At 49.7% G+C, this 16,178-nt stretch overlaps 1 protein-coding gene across 3 annotated transcripts in view; it reads right to left on the bottom strand.

The window, feature by feature from the left end:
• Nucleotides 1–16,178, bottom strand: part of TBC1D2 (TBC1 domain family member 2) — a 51,879-nt gene that overhangs the window by 1,676 nt on the left and 34,025 nt on the right. For all 3 annotated transcript variants that reach the window (XM_082694931.1, XM_082694932.1, XM_082694933.1), the window contains 5 exons: nt 12,565–12,675; nt 8,840–9,018; nt 7,049–7,525; nt 2,606–2,726; nt 386–571 (listed from right to left, as the gene is read on the bottom strand). In XM_082694931.1, the coding sequence (XP_082551057.1) occupies nt 386–571; nt 2,606–2,726; nt 7,049–7,525; nt 8,840–9,018; nt 12,565–12,675 (1,074 nt within the window). The remainder of the gene's footprint in view (nt 1–385; nt 572–2,605; nt 2,727–7,048; nt 7,526–8,839; nt 9,019–12,564; nt 12,676–16,178) is intronic.

Raw genomic sequence — 16,178 nt, forward strand, 5'->3', positions numbered from 1 at the left:
AGAAAAGTAAGAGGCAAAGCTGGGACCCTACCCACATGTCAGACTCCCAATAGGGGGCTCAGTCCAAACAGGAGGAAGAGAAGGAGGGGCCCGGGTGACTGGATAGGCAGTAGAGAGAACAGGGATGGGCCTCCTGGATCATGGCCATGCCTCTTCCCTAGGGAAAGGAAATCCCCCCAACTTTAAGACACATCTTCAGAGGCAGAACCACCCCTTCTCCTTCGTGTGCAAAGCACTTTAGTTTACAAAGCCATGCTCTCAGGAGAGGCCCTCAACAGCCCTGCCAGGGGAGGACTGTCTTCCCATTCTCTGGGGCAGAAGGAAGACCCAGAGGGCTGCAGGGCTTTGCTTAGGACTGTCCTGCTCACCCCCAGCAGGGCCCCACCTTGGTGCCCTCATATAAGAAGGCGTCCCAGACCCGGAGAAGGATGTTGCTGATGAGACTGTCTGAAAAGACCACGAGGAACCAGTTGAAGGTGAGGAAGGAGAGATCCACACGGTGCTGCCCCAGGTGAGCCATCAGCCTGGGCAGCTTCTCCAAGAGGAGGTCCTGGAGCACCCGCTGGTCCACCTGGGAGTCAGAGAGAGAGGGCTTGTCGGGGGCCACCCTAGAGAAGGGGCTGCCTCCCTCCCTGCCTGCCCTTCCCACTCAGTCCTGGAGTTGTGTCCCCCAACTCCCACCACCACCCCGGACCCCACCACCCCTGGCCCCAAGCAGCACAGAGTGCCTGGAGGAGCTGGGGCCTCCCATGGCCAGGAGACAGGCACAGCGACACAGCACCCTGCTGCTTCCAGCACAGGCTGACAGTCTTCTGGGCTGGAGCATTGGGCTCTGGGCCAGAGGTCTCTGTGGGCTAAGTTCTTAGTGGTGTTTTGGCCCATTTACCCTCCTGAACCCGAAGCCAAGCAGGAGTTCAGACTTGTATCGGCTGACACCATGGCTCCTTCTGTCCCTCCATTTTGGGCCTGACATAAAAGCTGTGCACTGCACCCAGCTCAAGACCGAGGGTGATTCACTGACCCTAAGATGTCACAGAACCTGCTGAAGGAGTCACAGATTTACTGATGTGATGTCTGGGATTTATTTCAAGATCACCAAAGCAGGAGGAGTGGGTGGGAGTAGAGATGGAACAGCAGTTGGGTACCTGGGTTGATATTCAAACTGGGTGATAGATTCATGGAGGTTCATATATGATTTTCTCTATTTTTTTGTACATTCAAAGTTTTCTACACAAAAAAATGAGAAAAAAACTCTCCAACAACCCCACACCACCACACTGGTTATACAACACACTTCAATTTTGGAGACATTAAAGCATGACCATAAAATATGGAACATTTCCCAGCCTGCCTTGCAGGGAGAGGTACCATGTGACATAGTTCTGACCAATAAGGTGTAAGCAGCACCTGACAGGCAGGAGAGCTATGGGAAGTGGAGCCCGTGCCTGCCTTGCACCCTCTGCTTCTTCCAGCCTGAACCACGGCCACAGTGGCAAAGGTGGTACAGCTGTCCTGTGACCCTGAGCAGGGGGCTGAAAGCAGTATGTGAGTGACGGCAGAGCAGTGTGCTTGAAGGGGACTTCAGCTTCGTCATTCTCAGGGGAATGGGCCACCCCTTGAGCCACCATGAGGTTGGGCCTCCTTTTCTGTTTCATCACCTATTCCCTGGCAACTCCTCAGTCTCGATCTCCGGCCCTGACCTTCCTCCTTCACATTGGTCACCCACGTGCCCGCTGACCTTCCTGCCCAGGTGGGTGTCCCACAGGGGCAATCAATCAGTGTTGGGCGATCATAACAGGAGAGGAACAGGGTGGGTGGGCAGAAAGTGACTTGGTAGGTTCAGGGTGGGAAGTAAGAAAGTCCCCTCTGCATGGCGCGTCTGCATAAAGCAGACAGTGTGGGAGCACCAGGGCCCGGGTGAGGGGTGAAGTGAGAGAGGACATGGGAGATCAGAAATGGCTTCACATTTACACCTGTCAACAAGCCCAAGAAGAAGTACTCCCACCCCAAAGCAGACAGACTGTGGGTTCAGAGGTGGGAGGCCACAAGGCCATGCAGCTGGCAGGGGAGGGGTGGGCTCTGGATCTAGCTGCACCTGACTCTCGGGCTGGCTGGGGCTCAGAGTGAGAGGGCAGCGCGGATCGAGGCAGCTGTGCTTCTCGGGAGACTGTGACGAGCGTGTGCAGAGACTCGTCCCCACCTCCCACCCTGAGTCCCCCTTCCACCCACCTGACCTCGGTTTTGGAATTCTTTACTGGCAAAAAGCAAGAGATTCTAGATTGTCTTCTCCTCCCCCTGCCAAGAAACCATTTCTGAAAAGAACAAAACAAAAACACAACTCCCCCAAACCATTTCCCACAACCTAGTGTCACCACTGGAATAACAACAATCTATGCCGTGGGCAGGGCCCCCACAAGTCTAAAGCCCATCAGCTCACCCGAACTGCCCACGGGTCTGGGGGAGAGGTTACTGGCCCCTTGAACAGAGGGAGAAATGGAGGCCTACGAGCTTCCTGACTCTTCTGAGATTCACTGGCTTGAAGGAACTACTCCAGGGGCACCAACCCGTGTGGCCTCTAAGTCCTGGCCATCCCTGCCCTGCTCACCTGGGATGACGTCAGTGTCTTGCTGTAGTAATCAGGCGGCATGATGGTCTCCACAATGGCCACCAGACACCAGAAGGCACTCTCCTCCTCCTCCAGGACGAGCAAAGCGATGGCCGCCAGTCTGAAATGGGAGGAAAGGAGGCCTGGGGTGATGTGTGGAAGCTGCAGCTAGGCAGAGGGTGGCAGAGGTAGACCTCTGGTCCAACCCTACTCCCTAACCAGGCTATTGTTCCGGCACCAGGGGTGAGATGAATGTGCTTTGGGGGAGGACTACAGAGGGGATTTCCGGAGCAATGGGGGGATCTGAGTCCCTAAGAAAGGGTTCTGGAGTCCCATTGCCTAGGTATGAATTCTGGCTCTGCTGCTTCTGGCTGGGTGATCCTGGGCAAGTTCCTAAACTTCTCTGAGGCTCAACCTCCTCATAATAATCACGGGACTGTTATGAGGATGAATGAAGTTAGCATGAGATAAATGCCCCACTTAAGAACCGACACTAATGAGTACTTTATGAATGTGAGCTGTCCTCATTTAATAGCCACAGGCTTTGAGACCTTGACAAGTGTGTTAACCTCTCTGAGCCTTATTTTCATCATCTGTGAAGTGGGATTAACAATTGCTACCTCCCAGGGCTATGTGGCATTTGGAGCGAGAAGGCAGACTTACAGTGCCTTGCTAAATATCTGGCATATAGCAGATGTTCAATACACAGAATTCTTTCTCTCCTTTGCTTTCTGAACTCCCCCCAAATTTATCACAAAGCTCTATTGAGATCATGGTAAGAAAGTAAAAAACCCACAGGGCTGAGCAGGGATGTCGGCCTAGAGGAAGTATTGTTTTCTCTACTTCTCCCATCTTTCCTGGCAGGTCTCACCCACAGTCAATCCAGAAATACATTTCCCAAGATGCAGTGGTCTCTCAAGATGCTAGGTGAACACAAGGTCCCAAATTCAGAAAATGTTTGGGAAATGCTACATACTCTAGCCCCCTTTTAGAGGCTGATGATATACAACATCTTCCTAAAAGCCTCTGAGAAATTCTGCAGTGACAAACCCTATGTGACTCTAACCCAAGGCTGTCCAGTGGAGCTAGGGAGCCCCTTTTGTACAGTGCACCCACTGAACACCCTTAAGGAGATGCCACCTTATAGTAGTGTGAAGCCTTACACTCTTGTTGGGCTTAAAGAACACATTTCATTGTCCAGCTAGTTTTCCTTCTCTGGACTCTTAGTAGACTGGATTCATGATCTTCAATCTCAGTTCTGAGTTTCACACTGTTTAAAGAAACAGGGTCAATTCTCCAAAGGAAAAAGAAACCCCTTTTCTCTCCCCAGTAGATTGGGAAGGAATTTCTTTCTACTCTGGCTAAAATATCTGTACAAACCCTCCTGAGTCTGAGCTGAGTGGAGGAAAGGAAGAGTCACAGATTTTTTGGGCAATAGGGAGCTCTCCCCTCTCCAAGTTGGGGAAGGGGGTCTTCTGAGGTCATTTAGTTCCGGGATAGCAAATGTGTGAAACACAGGCCACCACTCTCTCTTGTCTATGTGCAGGGCAGACGTAACTAATCATTGTGCTCTTTCCCCCAGACTCTGGAGGCTGCCTCAGAAACTCACAAGACAGGGCTCCAGGCAGGTGCTTCCTGCTGGTCATCCCCGGTCTAGATAAACTTATTGCAGATAGGAAGACCGAGTCCTGGACAGCAGAAGTCACTGGCTCAGGGTCACAGGGTCAGTTGAGCAGAGTGGAGACAGAACCCAGGGCTCCCCAAGTCCAGCCTGGTGTTTTCCCCACCCCAGCCCATCCCACTGGAGCCTCAGGACATGCTCAGTCCAGGAGCTGGAGGGAGACACCAGCACAGACTTCTGCACACATTGAAAGGTCAGTGGAGAGAGGCTGCTGGTATCAACCAGGGCCTACCAACTGCTCAGGGCTGCAGCCAGACTCCAACCTAAGGCATCCAGGCTCAAGTCAGTCTGCAAAGGAGGTAATGTGGTGATGTGGGAAAGAAACAGCTATTTCTAATGCACTCCATTTATATTTTGAAGAGAATTGGCTTTAAAGTTTTTGCCCTAAATTAGCACTGTATCATTACTATGATATCTGTCACCCTATAAACAGGATGATTTGAAAGACAAAATAAAATAAAATAGAACTAAACAGCCTGGGGACACCTGGGTGGCTCAGTAGGTTAAGCGGCTGACTTTGGCTCAGTTCATGATCCCAGCGCACTGGGATTGAGTCCCACATCGGGTTCCTTGCTCAGCGGGGAGCCTGCTTCTCTCTCTGCCTCTGCCTGCCACTCTGCCTGCTTGTGCTTTCTCTGTCTCTCTGACAAATAAATAAATAATGTCTTTTAAAAAAAGAAAAGAAAAGAAACAGGCTGATTTGTTGCAGGGTCTTATGGGACACCATACACGCTGTTCTACCAGCTGCCACTAGATGGCGGCTCTCAGACCAGTGAAAGGGGCCTGTCTGCAGGGTGGGGTTTAAAGGGCCCCACTCTCCATGGGTGAAGGGGCTCCTCCCATTTTAAGTAACTTTCGATTTTAAGCAATAATATGAGTATTTGCCTAAACATCAATTATCAGTTAAAAAAAGCATTCAGAGGGTGCCTGGGTAGCTCAGTGGGTTAAGCCGCTGCCTTCGGCTCAGGTCATGATCTCAGGGTCCTGGGATCGAGTCCCGCATCGGGCTCTCTGCTCAGCGGGGAGCCTGCTTCCTCCTCTCTCTCTGCCTGCCTCTCTGCCTACTTGTAATCTCTCTCTGTCAAATAAATAAATAAAATCTTAAAAAAAAAAAAAAGCATTCAGAGAAAGAGTTAAAGAAATAATCCTGGGTGTCACACGCCCCTCCCCCAATCTGTTTTCCTACATGCCCCTCCATTGCCTTCATGCTGTCTTTTTCCACACAGGGAGAAGCTTCTTTCCTTCTGGGAGGTTTATCTCAAGACCCTTCTCGCTACAGGATCTCCCTCTGCCCCTCCAGCTTAGATTAGCTGTGCTGTGCCTTAACTCTGAATTTCTAGTAACTGAACATGTATATATGCTCAATTTCACCCAGTTTATGCTGGAAATTAGGCTCGAAAATCTCTACCCTTAGGAATCATTCAGATTGGAGCAGGGACTCTCTGAATGTTTATTCTGTGTTAAATAAATGTCACACACCGCCTCTGGGGGTGGGGGCAGAATGTCTTATGTAAATTTCACTTGAATATATGCGTGTTTAAATTGAATGAGTCAAAACTTGCTTTAGAGAATATCTGAAATTATGTAATCCCTATCGAGACAGCTGGGGGGCATCCATGAGAGTCCTGAAGTACTGGAGGGGGCAGCCCTAGCAGGTGACCCCACCCCACCTCCACTCCCAAACCCTTCCATCCTACTGTTGGACCAGAAGCAGAAATGAATCCAGGCTGGGTCAATCACATTCCTTCCTTTGGGAATTTCAGCCTGGAACATGAGAGTATTGACCAGTGGGAAGATTTGCTGAAAAGGCTCCAGACTCTGGGGCTGAGGTCTCCATTCTGACAGCCTCGAGGGGCCCTAAAGGTCCAAAGAATGGCAGACAGAAGCTGGTCTGCTGAGAAAAGGAAGCAAACATGTAGAGCAAGTGAGGCCAGAGATGAAGCGGCCCCATGCAGGGCTGCAGAGCAGGACTGTGGTGCTGCACAGCCTGGGGGACTTGTCCCCACAGCACCCCTGGGGTTGTGTAGTGCTGTGGCCTGCAGGACAGAGGAGATGCCTCAGTTTCTAATGACCATCTGGTCTTGTCCTCTACTGTCTTTCTTTCTTTTCTTTTTTTTTTTTTTTTTTAAGATTTTATTTATTTGACAGAGAGAGACACAGCGAGAGAGGGAACACAAGCAGGGGGAGTGGGAATGGGAGAAGCAGGACCCCACCGAGCAGGGAGTGTGACATGGGGCTCCATCCCAGGACTCTGGGATCATGACCTGAGCTGAGGGCAGACGCTTAATGATTGAGCCCAGGTGCCCTGCTGTCCTCTATTTTCTTTTCCTGGCTTTTATGAACTTCTGCTGTGACATTTACCAATTCTCTTTTTCTTGGGCTCCCTTGAATGGGTTTTGTTTAAAGTAAATGATCCTTGACCCAGTCAGTTCTGCACTATGCGAGCTGAGCTGTGCACTACAGAATTCCAGGAACTGTTCACAAGGCTGTCTGTAGGCTGTCAGGATGGTACCACCCTGAACACAAGCCAAAGGAGAGAACAAAGCATGAGGAGCCCCTCCATCTTGAACATGTCCATGTTGTCCCCATCTGTATGGGGGAATCAAGGAGGATTCAAGGAGGAATCCAGGAATCCAGGAATCCAGGAATTCCAGGAGGAATAAAGCCTCCTGGACTCACCTCTCTAGGTTCTTGGGAGGCTTCAAAGAGACAGAAGGGTGCTGTAAAGAACCTTGTGCCCTCCCTAGGGCTTTAATGCTCACCTGTTTAGGCCCTGGCAGTAGCCGATGGTGGGGTTCTGCCAGGAGAAGGCTAGCAGCACCCGGCGTAGCTTGTCGGGGAAGCTGGAGGTGGGACAGGTGAAGTGCTTGTTGTTGGGGAAGGTCCGGTTCAGGTCCAGCTCGATCTGGCGGGCGGCAGGGTGCTTTCGGACCTGGCCCTGGCTCAGCAGCGCCTGGTAATGGCCAGGGCTCTGCAGATGCCGGACACGGAGATGGATCAGCCACTTCCAGACACGCGGCCGGTGCTCTCGGGGCACACCTGCCCGCAGCAGCTGCTTGAGCTCGGCCGAGGGCGCAAGATCACCCAGGGCAGCCCAGCGTTCCCGCAGCGGCCGCTCCACAGCCTCATGGGCCAGCAGGTAGTGGGAGTGCACCTCCAGCGCCTGGATCTTGGCCAGCAGCTTCAGGTCTTCCATCTCGTAGTTGGGCACCGTCAGGAAGCCATACTCATCATACTCACTGCCAGCAAAAGCCTATGTTAGCAGCACCTTGCAGAGCCCTTTCCTTGACAAGGGGCAGGACAAGGGGGGGGCCAAGGGGGGACCCCAGGCAAGCTTCCTGCCTGGGTTTCACTGTGGCTTAGCCATGCAGCTTTGGGTGGGTCACTTCAGTTCTGAGCTTCAGTTTGCTCATCTTTACAATGGGTAGAAGAATTCCTGCTCTGCCTCATGAAGACCCATTGATATCTTCTGTTGTAAAATGCTCGGGGCCTAGACGGTGCCTGGTGCACAGTAAGAGCATAGTAAGTGCATCTGTGCAAATATAAAGGACCCTCTTATTACTCCATGAGGCCTTGGGCTCAAGGAGTCTGGCACCACCAATACAGAATCCCACATGCACAGAGAGTAAGATGGATGGGGAATAGGCAGCAGCAGTGACAAGCAAGATGGGAGAACTGGGGGTTCATTCCAGATGGCCTTTCGCTGAGTCCACAGTTCTTTGCCCTCACTGTGTGCTCTGCATGTGCTGTCTCATCAAATCCGATCCTGCAAAGTGGGGATCTTAGCCCACATCTGATGGAGGCTGAATATGTGGCCCAGAAAGGTAAAGTGACTTGTCCAAGATCACATAATGAGAGAACCTGGTCTGGCTCCAAAGCCTGGGCTTCTTCCCCTGGGCCACCCAGCTTCGGGGGACCCTTGGATCCCACCCACAGCCCCTTCTGTTATATATATATATTTTTTTAATTTTTTTTTTTTTAAGACTTTATTTATCAATTTGTGTGACAGAGAGATCACAAGTAAGCAGAGAGGCAGGCAGAGAGAGGAAGGGAAGCAGGCTCCCTGCTGAGCAGAAAGCCCGATGTGGGGCTCGATCCCAGGACTCTGGGATCATGACCTGAGCTGAAGGCAGAGGCTTTAACCTACTGAGCCACCCAGGTGCCCCCTTCTGTTATATTTAACTGCCCCTGCTCACATGCTCAGCAAGGACCTGGCTCAGGAAAGGCAGCGGGCTTGTCTCCCCTCCTCCCCTCTCTGACAAGCACCTCAGGGAGGCAGCCTGGGGAAGCAGAAAAAATGGTGCTCTCAGGGGTAGACCCAGGTCAGCCGCACGAACAAGCTGTGTGACCTTGGGCAAGGGGCAGCCTCCTCTGAGTCTGCATCACCCCAACTGTAATATGGGGCTCATTCCAAGAGCCTGTTTATCTGAAGATACGAGAAAAGTAAGGGGAGTGCAGGGCTTGTATGTGATCAGCAGGAGCCAGCACCAGGGCGGCCGGGTCCCCTCAGGTCACATAGACCAAGAGCCGCCCTCGCTGGCTGCCGGGCTCACCTGATGGGGCTTAGCTCCACGCCTTCGGCCAAGGCCTCCCTGGCTTCACACTGTAGCGCCTCCTGGATGAGCTGCCTGAGCAGCTCGGCGCACTCGCCCTCCGCAGCCTCCTGCAGCCTCTGCAGCCCGGCCAGGTACTTGCTCTCCACCTGGCAGTTCTTGGCTTGAAGGTAGGCACACTGTGGAGGGCAGGGAGTGGCTGTCAAGCCATCTGCTTGGCATTCCCCCACCCCCCATGAGGCCTGAGCATTCTCCAGCGGCATCTCCCACCCCATTCCCACCCCAAGCCCATTGCCTAAGAGAAAGGAGGTGGGCCCCAAACCCAAGGGTTTATAGCAAGGCACAAGCAGCTCCAGGCCGGACAGCCAGGCCCAGGGCTACAGGTGGATTCCAAAGAAAGAGGGAAGAGGTGGGCTGGGGCAGTGTGGGTTCTTGCTGGGGACTGCAAGTCCAATCCTGCTTCAGCCACTGCTGGCTGGGGGACCTATGGCAAGTTGCTTAACCTTTCTGTACCTCAGCTTCTTCATCTAAACCACGGAAATAATAGAGCCTGCCCCAGGACTCTGGTGAGGATTAGCAAGCAGCTGTGTGTAAACCTCTCCCAGGGCACCTGGCCTAGAGCAGCTCTCTGTAGTGCTACTACTGAGCAGTGTCTAGGAGAGGGCCACGAGGCTCTGGCCACTGCCCTGCCCCTTCTGCTTCTGCAGTCTCAGCTCTCTCCATTCCTCCAACACACCACCTCTCTCCCACCAGTGGCCTTCCTGTGTACTCCCTGCCCCCGTTTTGAACTTTTGTACTTCTCTTTCCATAAGCTGGGTGTGCTGAGCAAGCCAGGTCATTTTCCTGGGCCCACTTTCCTTCTGTGTAAGCCGGACTGGAAAAGTTGGCCTCAGTGCATTGCTGTGACCTCCAGACCAGCCTAGCTCCTGTCTCGTCCTGCGGTGGCAGAGGGCGAACCTCCGGGCCATGACTGCCTCTGGGCCATGGCTACCATTCTGCTGCACTCCTGCCCAGGGTTACCGTCTCCAAACATTGGTTGAGCCCGAGCTTCAAGCCATCTCACTGCTTTTGCTGCATCCCTTAAGTTTTGGTGTGTTATGTTTTCTTTTTCTTTGGCTTTTAAGTATTTTCTCATTTCTCTTGTAATTTCCTCTTTGACTCATCGTTGAAAAGTGTGTTGCTCAACTTCCGCAAGTTTGTGAATTTTCCAGTTTTGCTTCTGTTATTGATTTCTAACTTCATCCTGTGGCAGTTGGAGAAGATACTTAGCATAGTATCTATCTTTTTAAATCTACTGAGACAGAATTTGTGGCCCAACATATGGCTTGTCCTGGAAAATGTCCCATACACACTTGAGGAGAATATGTGTGCTATTGTCACTGGATAGAGTGTTCTGTGCTATGCCTGTTGGATCCAGCTGGTTGACTGTGTTGTTCAAGGCCTCTAGTTCCTTACTTATTTTCTGTCTGGTTGTTTTAACCATTACTGAGAGTGGGGGTACTAAAGTGTCCAACTATTATCATAGAATTATCTACTTCTCCCTTCAGTTCTGTCTGTTTTCGCTTCACGTATTTTGCTGGTCTGTCATCAGTTGTATATGACTTGTATCTTTTCACTGTATTGAACCTTTTATTAACATATAATGTCTTTTGTGGTCCTTTGTAACTTTAAAAAAATTTAAAGTCTCTTTTATCTGATATAGTCTCTTTTATCTGCTCTCTTTTGGTTACTGTTGAGTGGAATATTTTTTTCTACCCTTTCACTTTCAATCCATTTGTGTCTTTGGATCTACAGTGAGTCTCTTGTATACAGCATGTTGTTGGATCATGCATTTTTATCCATTCTGTCAATCTCTGTCTTTTACTTAGAGAGTTTAATCCATTTACATCTAAAGTAATTAGTTGATAAGAAGAGACTTCTGTCCTTGTGCTATTTGGTTTCTATGACTTATAGCATTTTTTGTCCATCATTTCCAACATTACTGCCTTTTTTGTTTTTTAAAGATTTTATTTATTTGACAAAGAGAGATCACAAGTGGGCAGAGAGGCAAGCAGAGAGAGAGAGAGAGAGAGAGAGAGGAGGAAGGAGCCTCCCTGCCAAGCAGAGAGCCCAATGTGGGCTCTGACAAATAAATAAATAAATAAATAAATAAATAAAATCTTAAAAAAAAAAATACTAGGTTTTATAACTGCCCATGTATCTACCTCTACTGAGGTTTTTGTTTCTTCATATACTCTGAGTTACTGTCAAGTGTCACTCACTCTCCAGGACTGTCCAAGTATTTCTTGTGGGGCCGATCTAGTGGGAACAAAGTTTCTCAACTTTAGTTTCTCTGAAAATGTCTAATTTCTCTAATTTTTGGAAGAAAGTTTTGCCAGATATGGACTCTTGGTTTACCTTTTTTTGTTTGTTTTTGTTTTTTTGAATATATTGGCCCACTGTCTTCTGGCCTCCAAAGTTTCTGATGAGAAATCCACTCATGATCTTGAAAATTCCTTGTATGTGAGGAGTTGCTTCTCTTTCCGCTTTCAAGCAATCTCTTTGTATTTGACATTCAAAAGGTTGATTATAATGTGTCTCAGTGTGGATTTCTTCAAGTTTATCTTACTTGAAGTTTGTTGAACTTCTTGGTTGTTTGTATTCATGTCTTCATCAAATTTGGGACGTTTTCAGCCTTTATTTCTTCTCATTTCTCTCCGCCCTTTCTCTCTCTCTTTTCCTTCTGCAACAACCATACTATAAAGGGTATGTTGGTCTGCTTAATGGTGTCCACAAATCACTTAGGCTCTGTTTACTTTTCTTCAATCCTTTTCCTTTCTGTTTCTCAGACTGAATAATTTCCACTGTCCTATCTTCAAGCCCACTGATTCCTCCTGTCTGCTGGAATCTACCTTTGACTCCCTCCAGTGAATCTTTCATTTCAGTTACTGTACTTTTCAGCTCCAGAATTTTTTTTTTTTTTTTACTCTAGGTAGGTTTTCTAACTCTTTGATATTTCTATTTTGTTCATACATTTCTTTCTTGACTCTCCACATCTTCCTTTAGTTCTTTGAGCACCTTTAAGACAACTGTTTCAAAGTCTCTGTCTGGTATTAGCCAGTACCAGGTCTTTTTCAGGGGTAGTTTCTATTGACTTATGTTTTTCCTTCAAATAGGCCATACTTTCATGTATCTTCGTATGCCTTGAGATTTTTTTTTGTTGTTGAAAACTGGACATCTGAACACTAGAAATCAGATTCTCCCAATCTGAGAAAAAATTGTTTTTGTTTTTTGATTGTTATAGGCTATCTCTGTGATAAGAGTAGCCTAAGGTGTAAACTTAAGTTCTCAAGTCTTTTCTCAGCCCTTCCCTGGATGTGCAAAGCCACTTTCTAATTTCCTCATATATGCAGTTGTTTTGGAATATCTAGTCTTTAATAACTGGCTCCCAAAATGCAGGGGGAAAAGAGAGAAATGAATGAGGAGGGGAAGAGTGGCAACCCTTTGAATCCTCCAGAAGTTACTCTGGCCAGGAGGGGAGGTGCATTGATGGCTGCCTGCCTCTTCATCGGCATTTCTGTGATCAGAAGCAGCAATCAGCACAGCACAGATGCCTGAGGCTGGAAAGACAGCTCGTAAGGGGCACAGTCCAGAGGTAGCACAGTTGATAAGGACAGAGTCATATAGGGGTGAGAAGCGGAGGGACCAAAGGATGGCTGGGCTTGGAGATGGAATCCAGCTCTTACCTTCATCAGGAGGGCCTTCTCCTTTTCAGCCACCCGTCTCCAGATCTTTGTAACCTGGTGGATCTCGGAGTTGAGGAAGCGGTTCTGGGTCCGATAAGCTTCCATGTCATCCTGGAAAAGAGACCAAAGCATTTGATGAGTTGCACCACAAACATCTCCCTCATCTTCACCCTCAGATGAGCTGCCAACACTTTCTCCCTTTAGAAATGTCTAATAATGACAACAGAAGAAAAAGTCTGCAAGAAGTGGTATTATAGGCAGACCCCTTCACTAATCTTGATCCCAGCATGATATGGTAGAGAGGGCCTTAAGTCTGGCATTCAAGCTGTGGTTCTAACCTCCTGCCTGGGACGCTTCACTGAACTGGGACGCTTCTCTGACTCTCTGTTTTCTCATCTGTTTAAAAGGGGCAAACACTACTCCCTGAGGGGCTGGGAGATGACCTGAGGTAACAAGTGTCATTAAGTATAGAGACCAAAACAAATAAACATCCAAGTAGTGTTTGTTTTAAAAATAAACATATGTTGTCACATATTTGCAGTCATACTGAACAATTTTGGGTGGAAAAAATTTTTTTAAGTAATGCCACCATGTAAATACAGTTGACCATTCAACAACACCAGGGTTAGAGGTGCTGAACCACCCCCCCCAACTCCTGCCACATAGTCAAAAGTCTGTATATAACTTTGACTACCCCCCCAAATTTAAATGCTAATCACCTACAATTGACCAAAGCCTTACTGAGAATGCGAAGAGCCAATCAGCACACATTTCATATGCTATGTGCAGTATATACTGTATTCTTACAATAAAGTAAGCTAAAGAAAAGAGAGTACTAAGAAAATTATAAAGAGAAAGTACATTAACATGACTATACCGTATTTATCAGGAAAAAAAATCTGCCTGTAAGTGGACCCATGCGATTCAAACCCACATTATTCAAGGATCAACTGTACTCTATGTTACATAAGCTTCCCGATGATTACTTTAAATGTCTGATGATGATTTTCTTGGGTGAATTTACTATATCTCAGTCATAATCCTTCCCCTGTTATTTTTTATTTGAGCCCTGAGTGTTTCCAGTTGACTTTTGATTAGGAATAATGCTCTGATGCAGATCTCTGTGCCCAGAGTTTTCCTTTTGCAAGCTGTCCAGTGAATGGAGTAAGATCCTGCTGCCAGGGCATTTGAGGAGAGGCTGGCCAAGCACTGGGGAGGCTCAAGCAGAAGCCTGAGCCTTGGAAAGGAGCAGCCACAGCACTGGCTCTTAACCTTCGTTCCTCTGGGATGGATATTACAGAAGCAATGGACAATGCATGTTCACAGCTATACCCAGCAATTCCAAGACATCCGCTAGCTGCAGCTCAAACCCTTCAGCTCCCACCCAAGAAATGTACTGGGCTGTAAGTGCGTGAGAGAGACACTACTGCAGGCGTGACCGTGGGTAGGCCCTGACTTATCTGGAAAGTAGGAGCATCCCACCTGTGATGGCTGTGGCATCTCATTATCAGGGATGGGTCACAGGTGCCCTGCTCACAGGCCATCTTGATCCTCCCTGGGTGGGCCTGCATCCTAGCCAAGATCCTTCCCAGCCCAGAAGCTCCAATTCATACCTGGGGTCTGCTGCCTTCTGCCTGGATGGTTGACCCAGTGGGAAGGCCACATGTTGCCAGGCTCCTCAGCTAGAAATAAAAGCCCCTGGCTGGCTTCATCACAAGGCCTCTCACCACCCCACTGGGGCTGTCCAAGGCATCTCTCACCCCAACCACCCCTGCCTTTGTCCCTCACTGTGCCCGGGCTGCAAAGCTTCATGTACTCGGGCTGAGCTGGTTGTCTGCTCTCACCATCCAGCCTGAACCCAGGTAACTCCAACTCCCCAGCCTGGACATCCTCTTCTCCCACGTGTCTACCTTAGACCAAACTCTGGGCTCCCTTTTCTCAGAAATGCTGCCAGGGGATGCCAGCACTTCTCTGCACAAGCATCTGCCTGCTTCCTCTCTATGGCCCCCTTCTTCTTATCCTTAGGTGGAAGGGTGGCAGGCTTGGTGTGAGTCCTCATGTTTGCAGCACGAGGACCAACCTCCTGTAGACATCAGCCTCTTCCAGGACGACCCGACCCCTCCCCTGTCCATGACAGTATTCCATTTAGGTGTCTGGGGACTGGCATGTTTAGGAACACAGCTGTGTGGGCACCCGACACCATCACCCTGAGCCCCCAGCCCGTGCTGGGTGCATCACCCCACTCAACCTCCCCGGCAGCCCTGAAAGGCACTCAGGTGCGGTCTCAGAGGCTCTGAAAGGACAAGTGCATTGTTTGAGGTCATACGGCTGTATGAGACCAGGTGTGACTGAGCCCGGATGTGTCTGCTTCTGAAGCCAAGTCCAACCACTGCACAAACAGCCTAGATCCTCCCCAAACTCTGGGCCTGCTGGCATCCACCTGGATGCCAGATGTCTAGTCCCATCCTTCAAGGGTTGTGCTTGGCAGTCGGACTGACCTCACACAGGCTCATCTGACCTCTGACCCTGGAGCACAATAACACCACAGAGAGGCAGGCGCTGCCTTCGGTCAGGGAGCTGGCCCAGAGCCCTGTGGCCTGGACAGAAATCCTGCCTTCCCTGCGGAGCCCAGCAGTTCCTTGCCCTTTCTGGGCCTTTTCTCCTGGAAAACAGGAAGGATAACAGGTCCACCTCAGGCACTGTGGGCAGGGTGTGATTAGTTAATATGTGCAAAAGGCTGAGAATGGTGACTGGCCTGTGGTGAATATGAGAGTCACCTCCTTCTCTGCCCTCTCGTGGCACCTGGAGAGCTATACTCCTCCCTCCCCCACTGACAGACTTCCCATGGCTGCTGTTGTGCCCTCTTTTTTCTATGAATTTATTTTATTTAAAGATTATATAAAAGAACCCAAAAGCTATTAATAACATTTACAAATCAGTTGGAAAATTTTAACGCTGACTGGATACTACCATCCTACGCATTAATTACTGTTAATTGCTTTTGATACGATGCTGTTGTGCCTTCATCCCAAACGGCTGAGGAAATATAACACGCTTCCAGGCAAGGGAGGAAGGAGCACCCGTTGCTGGAGCTGCTATTGTGTGTCACACCCGTCTCCCTCACGCACATTATTGTGTGTAATTTATCTCCGCCATGGGGGGCTATGTGTTAAAGTACCATCGCCCCCATTTTACAGATGAGGAAACAAGCACAGAGAGGGTAAGTCCTCCTCAGTCACATGCTTAGAACGCAAGAGAGGCAGGATCCAAGCCCAGGGCGGGAGGTCTACAGAGGAATGGAACTGCTGGTGACAGCACATTGGGGTCTGCTGCTCCGTTCTGCCTCCTGCTTTTGTCCCTCCATCCTCAGCCCAGGCCCCGAGATGCTCCCTGGCACTTCCAAGGCTTTGGACATGTTGCCGGGGGCACACTGCCTGTAGCCCAGATGGTGAGGGCGGGTGTGAGCCCCCTTGGAGCAGCCGTGGGGTTGTGGGGGCATCTGGGCGGCGCCTCCCCCTTCAGCTCATCGCCCTACCTTGAGTGCTCTCCATGGGTCAGAACTGTAGGGAGGAAAAAGAGAGAGCTCAGAGAAAAGAAAGGCACATGACAGTTAC

This window comes from Mustela nivalis, assembly GCF_964662115.1.
Source record: "Mustela nivalis genome assembly, chromosome: 13".
Taxonomy (NCBI): domain Eukaryota; kingdom Metazoa; phylum Chordata; class Mammalia; order Carnivora; family Mustelidae; genus Mustela; species Mustela nivalis.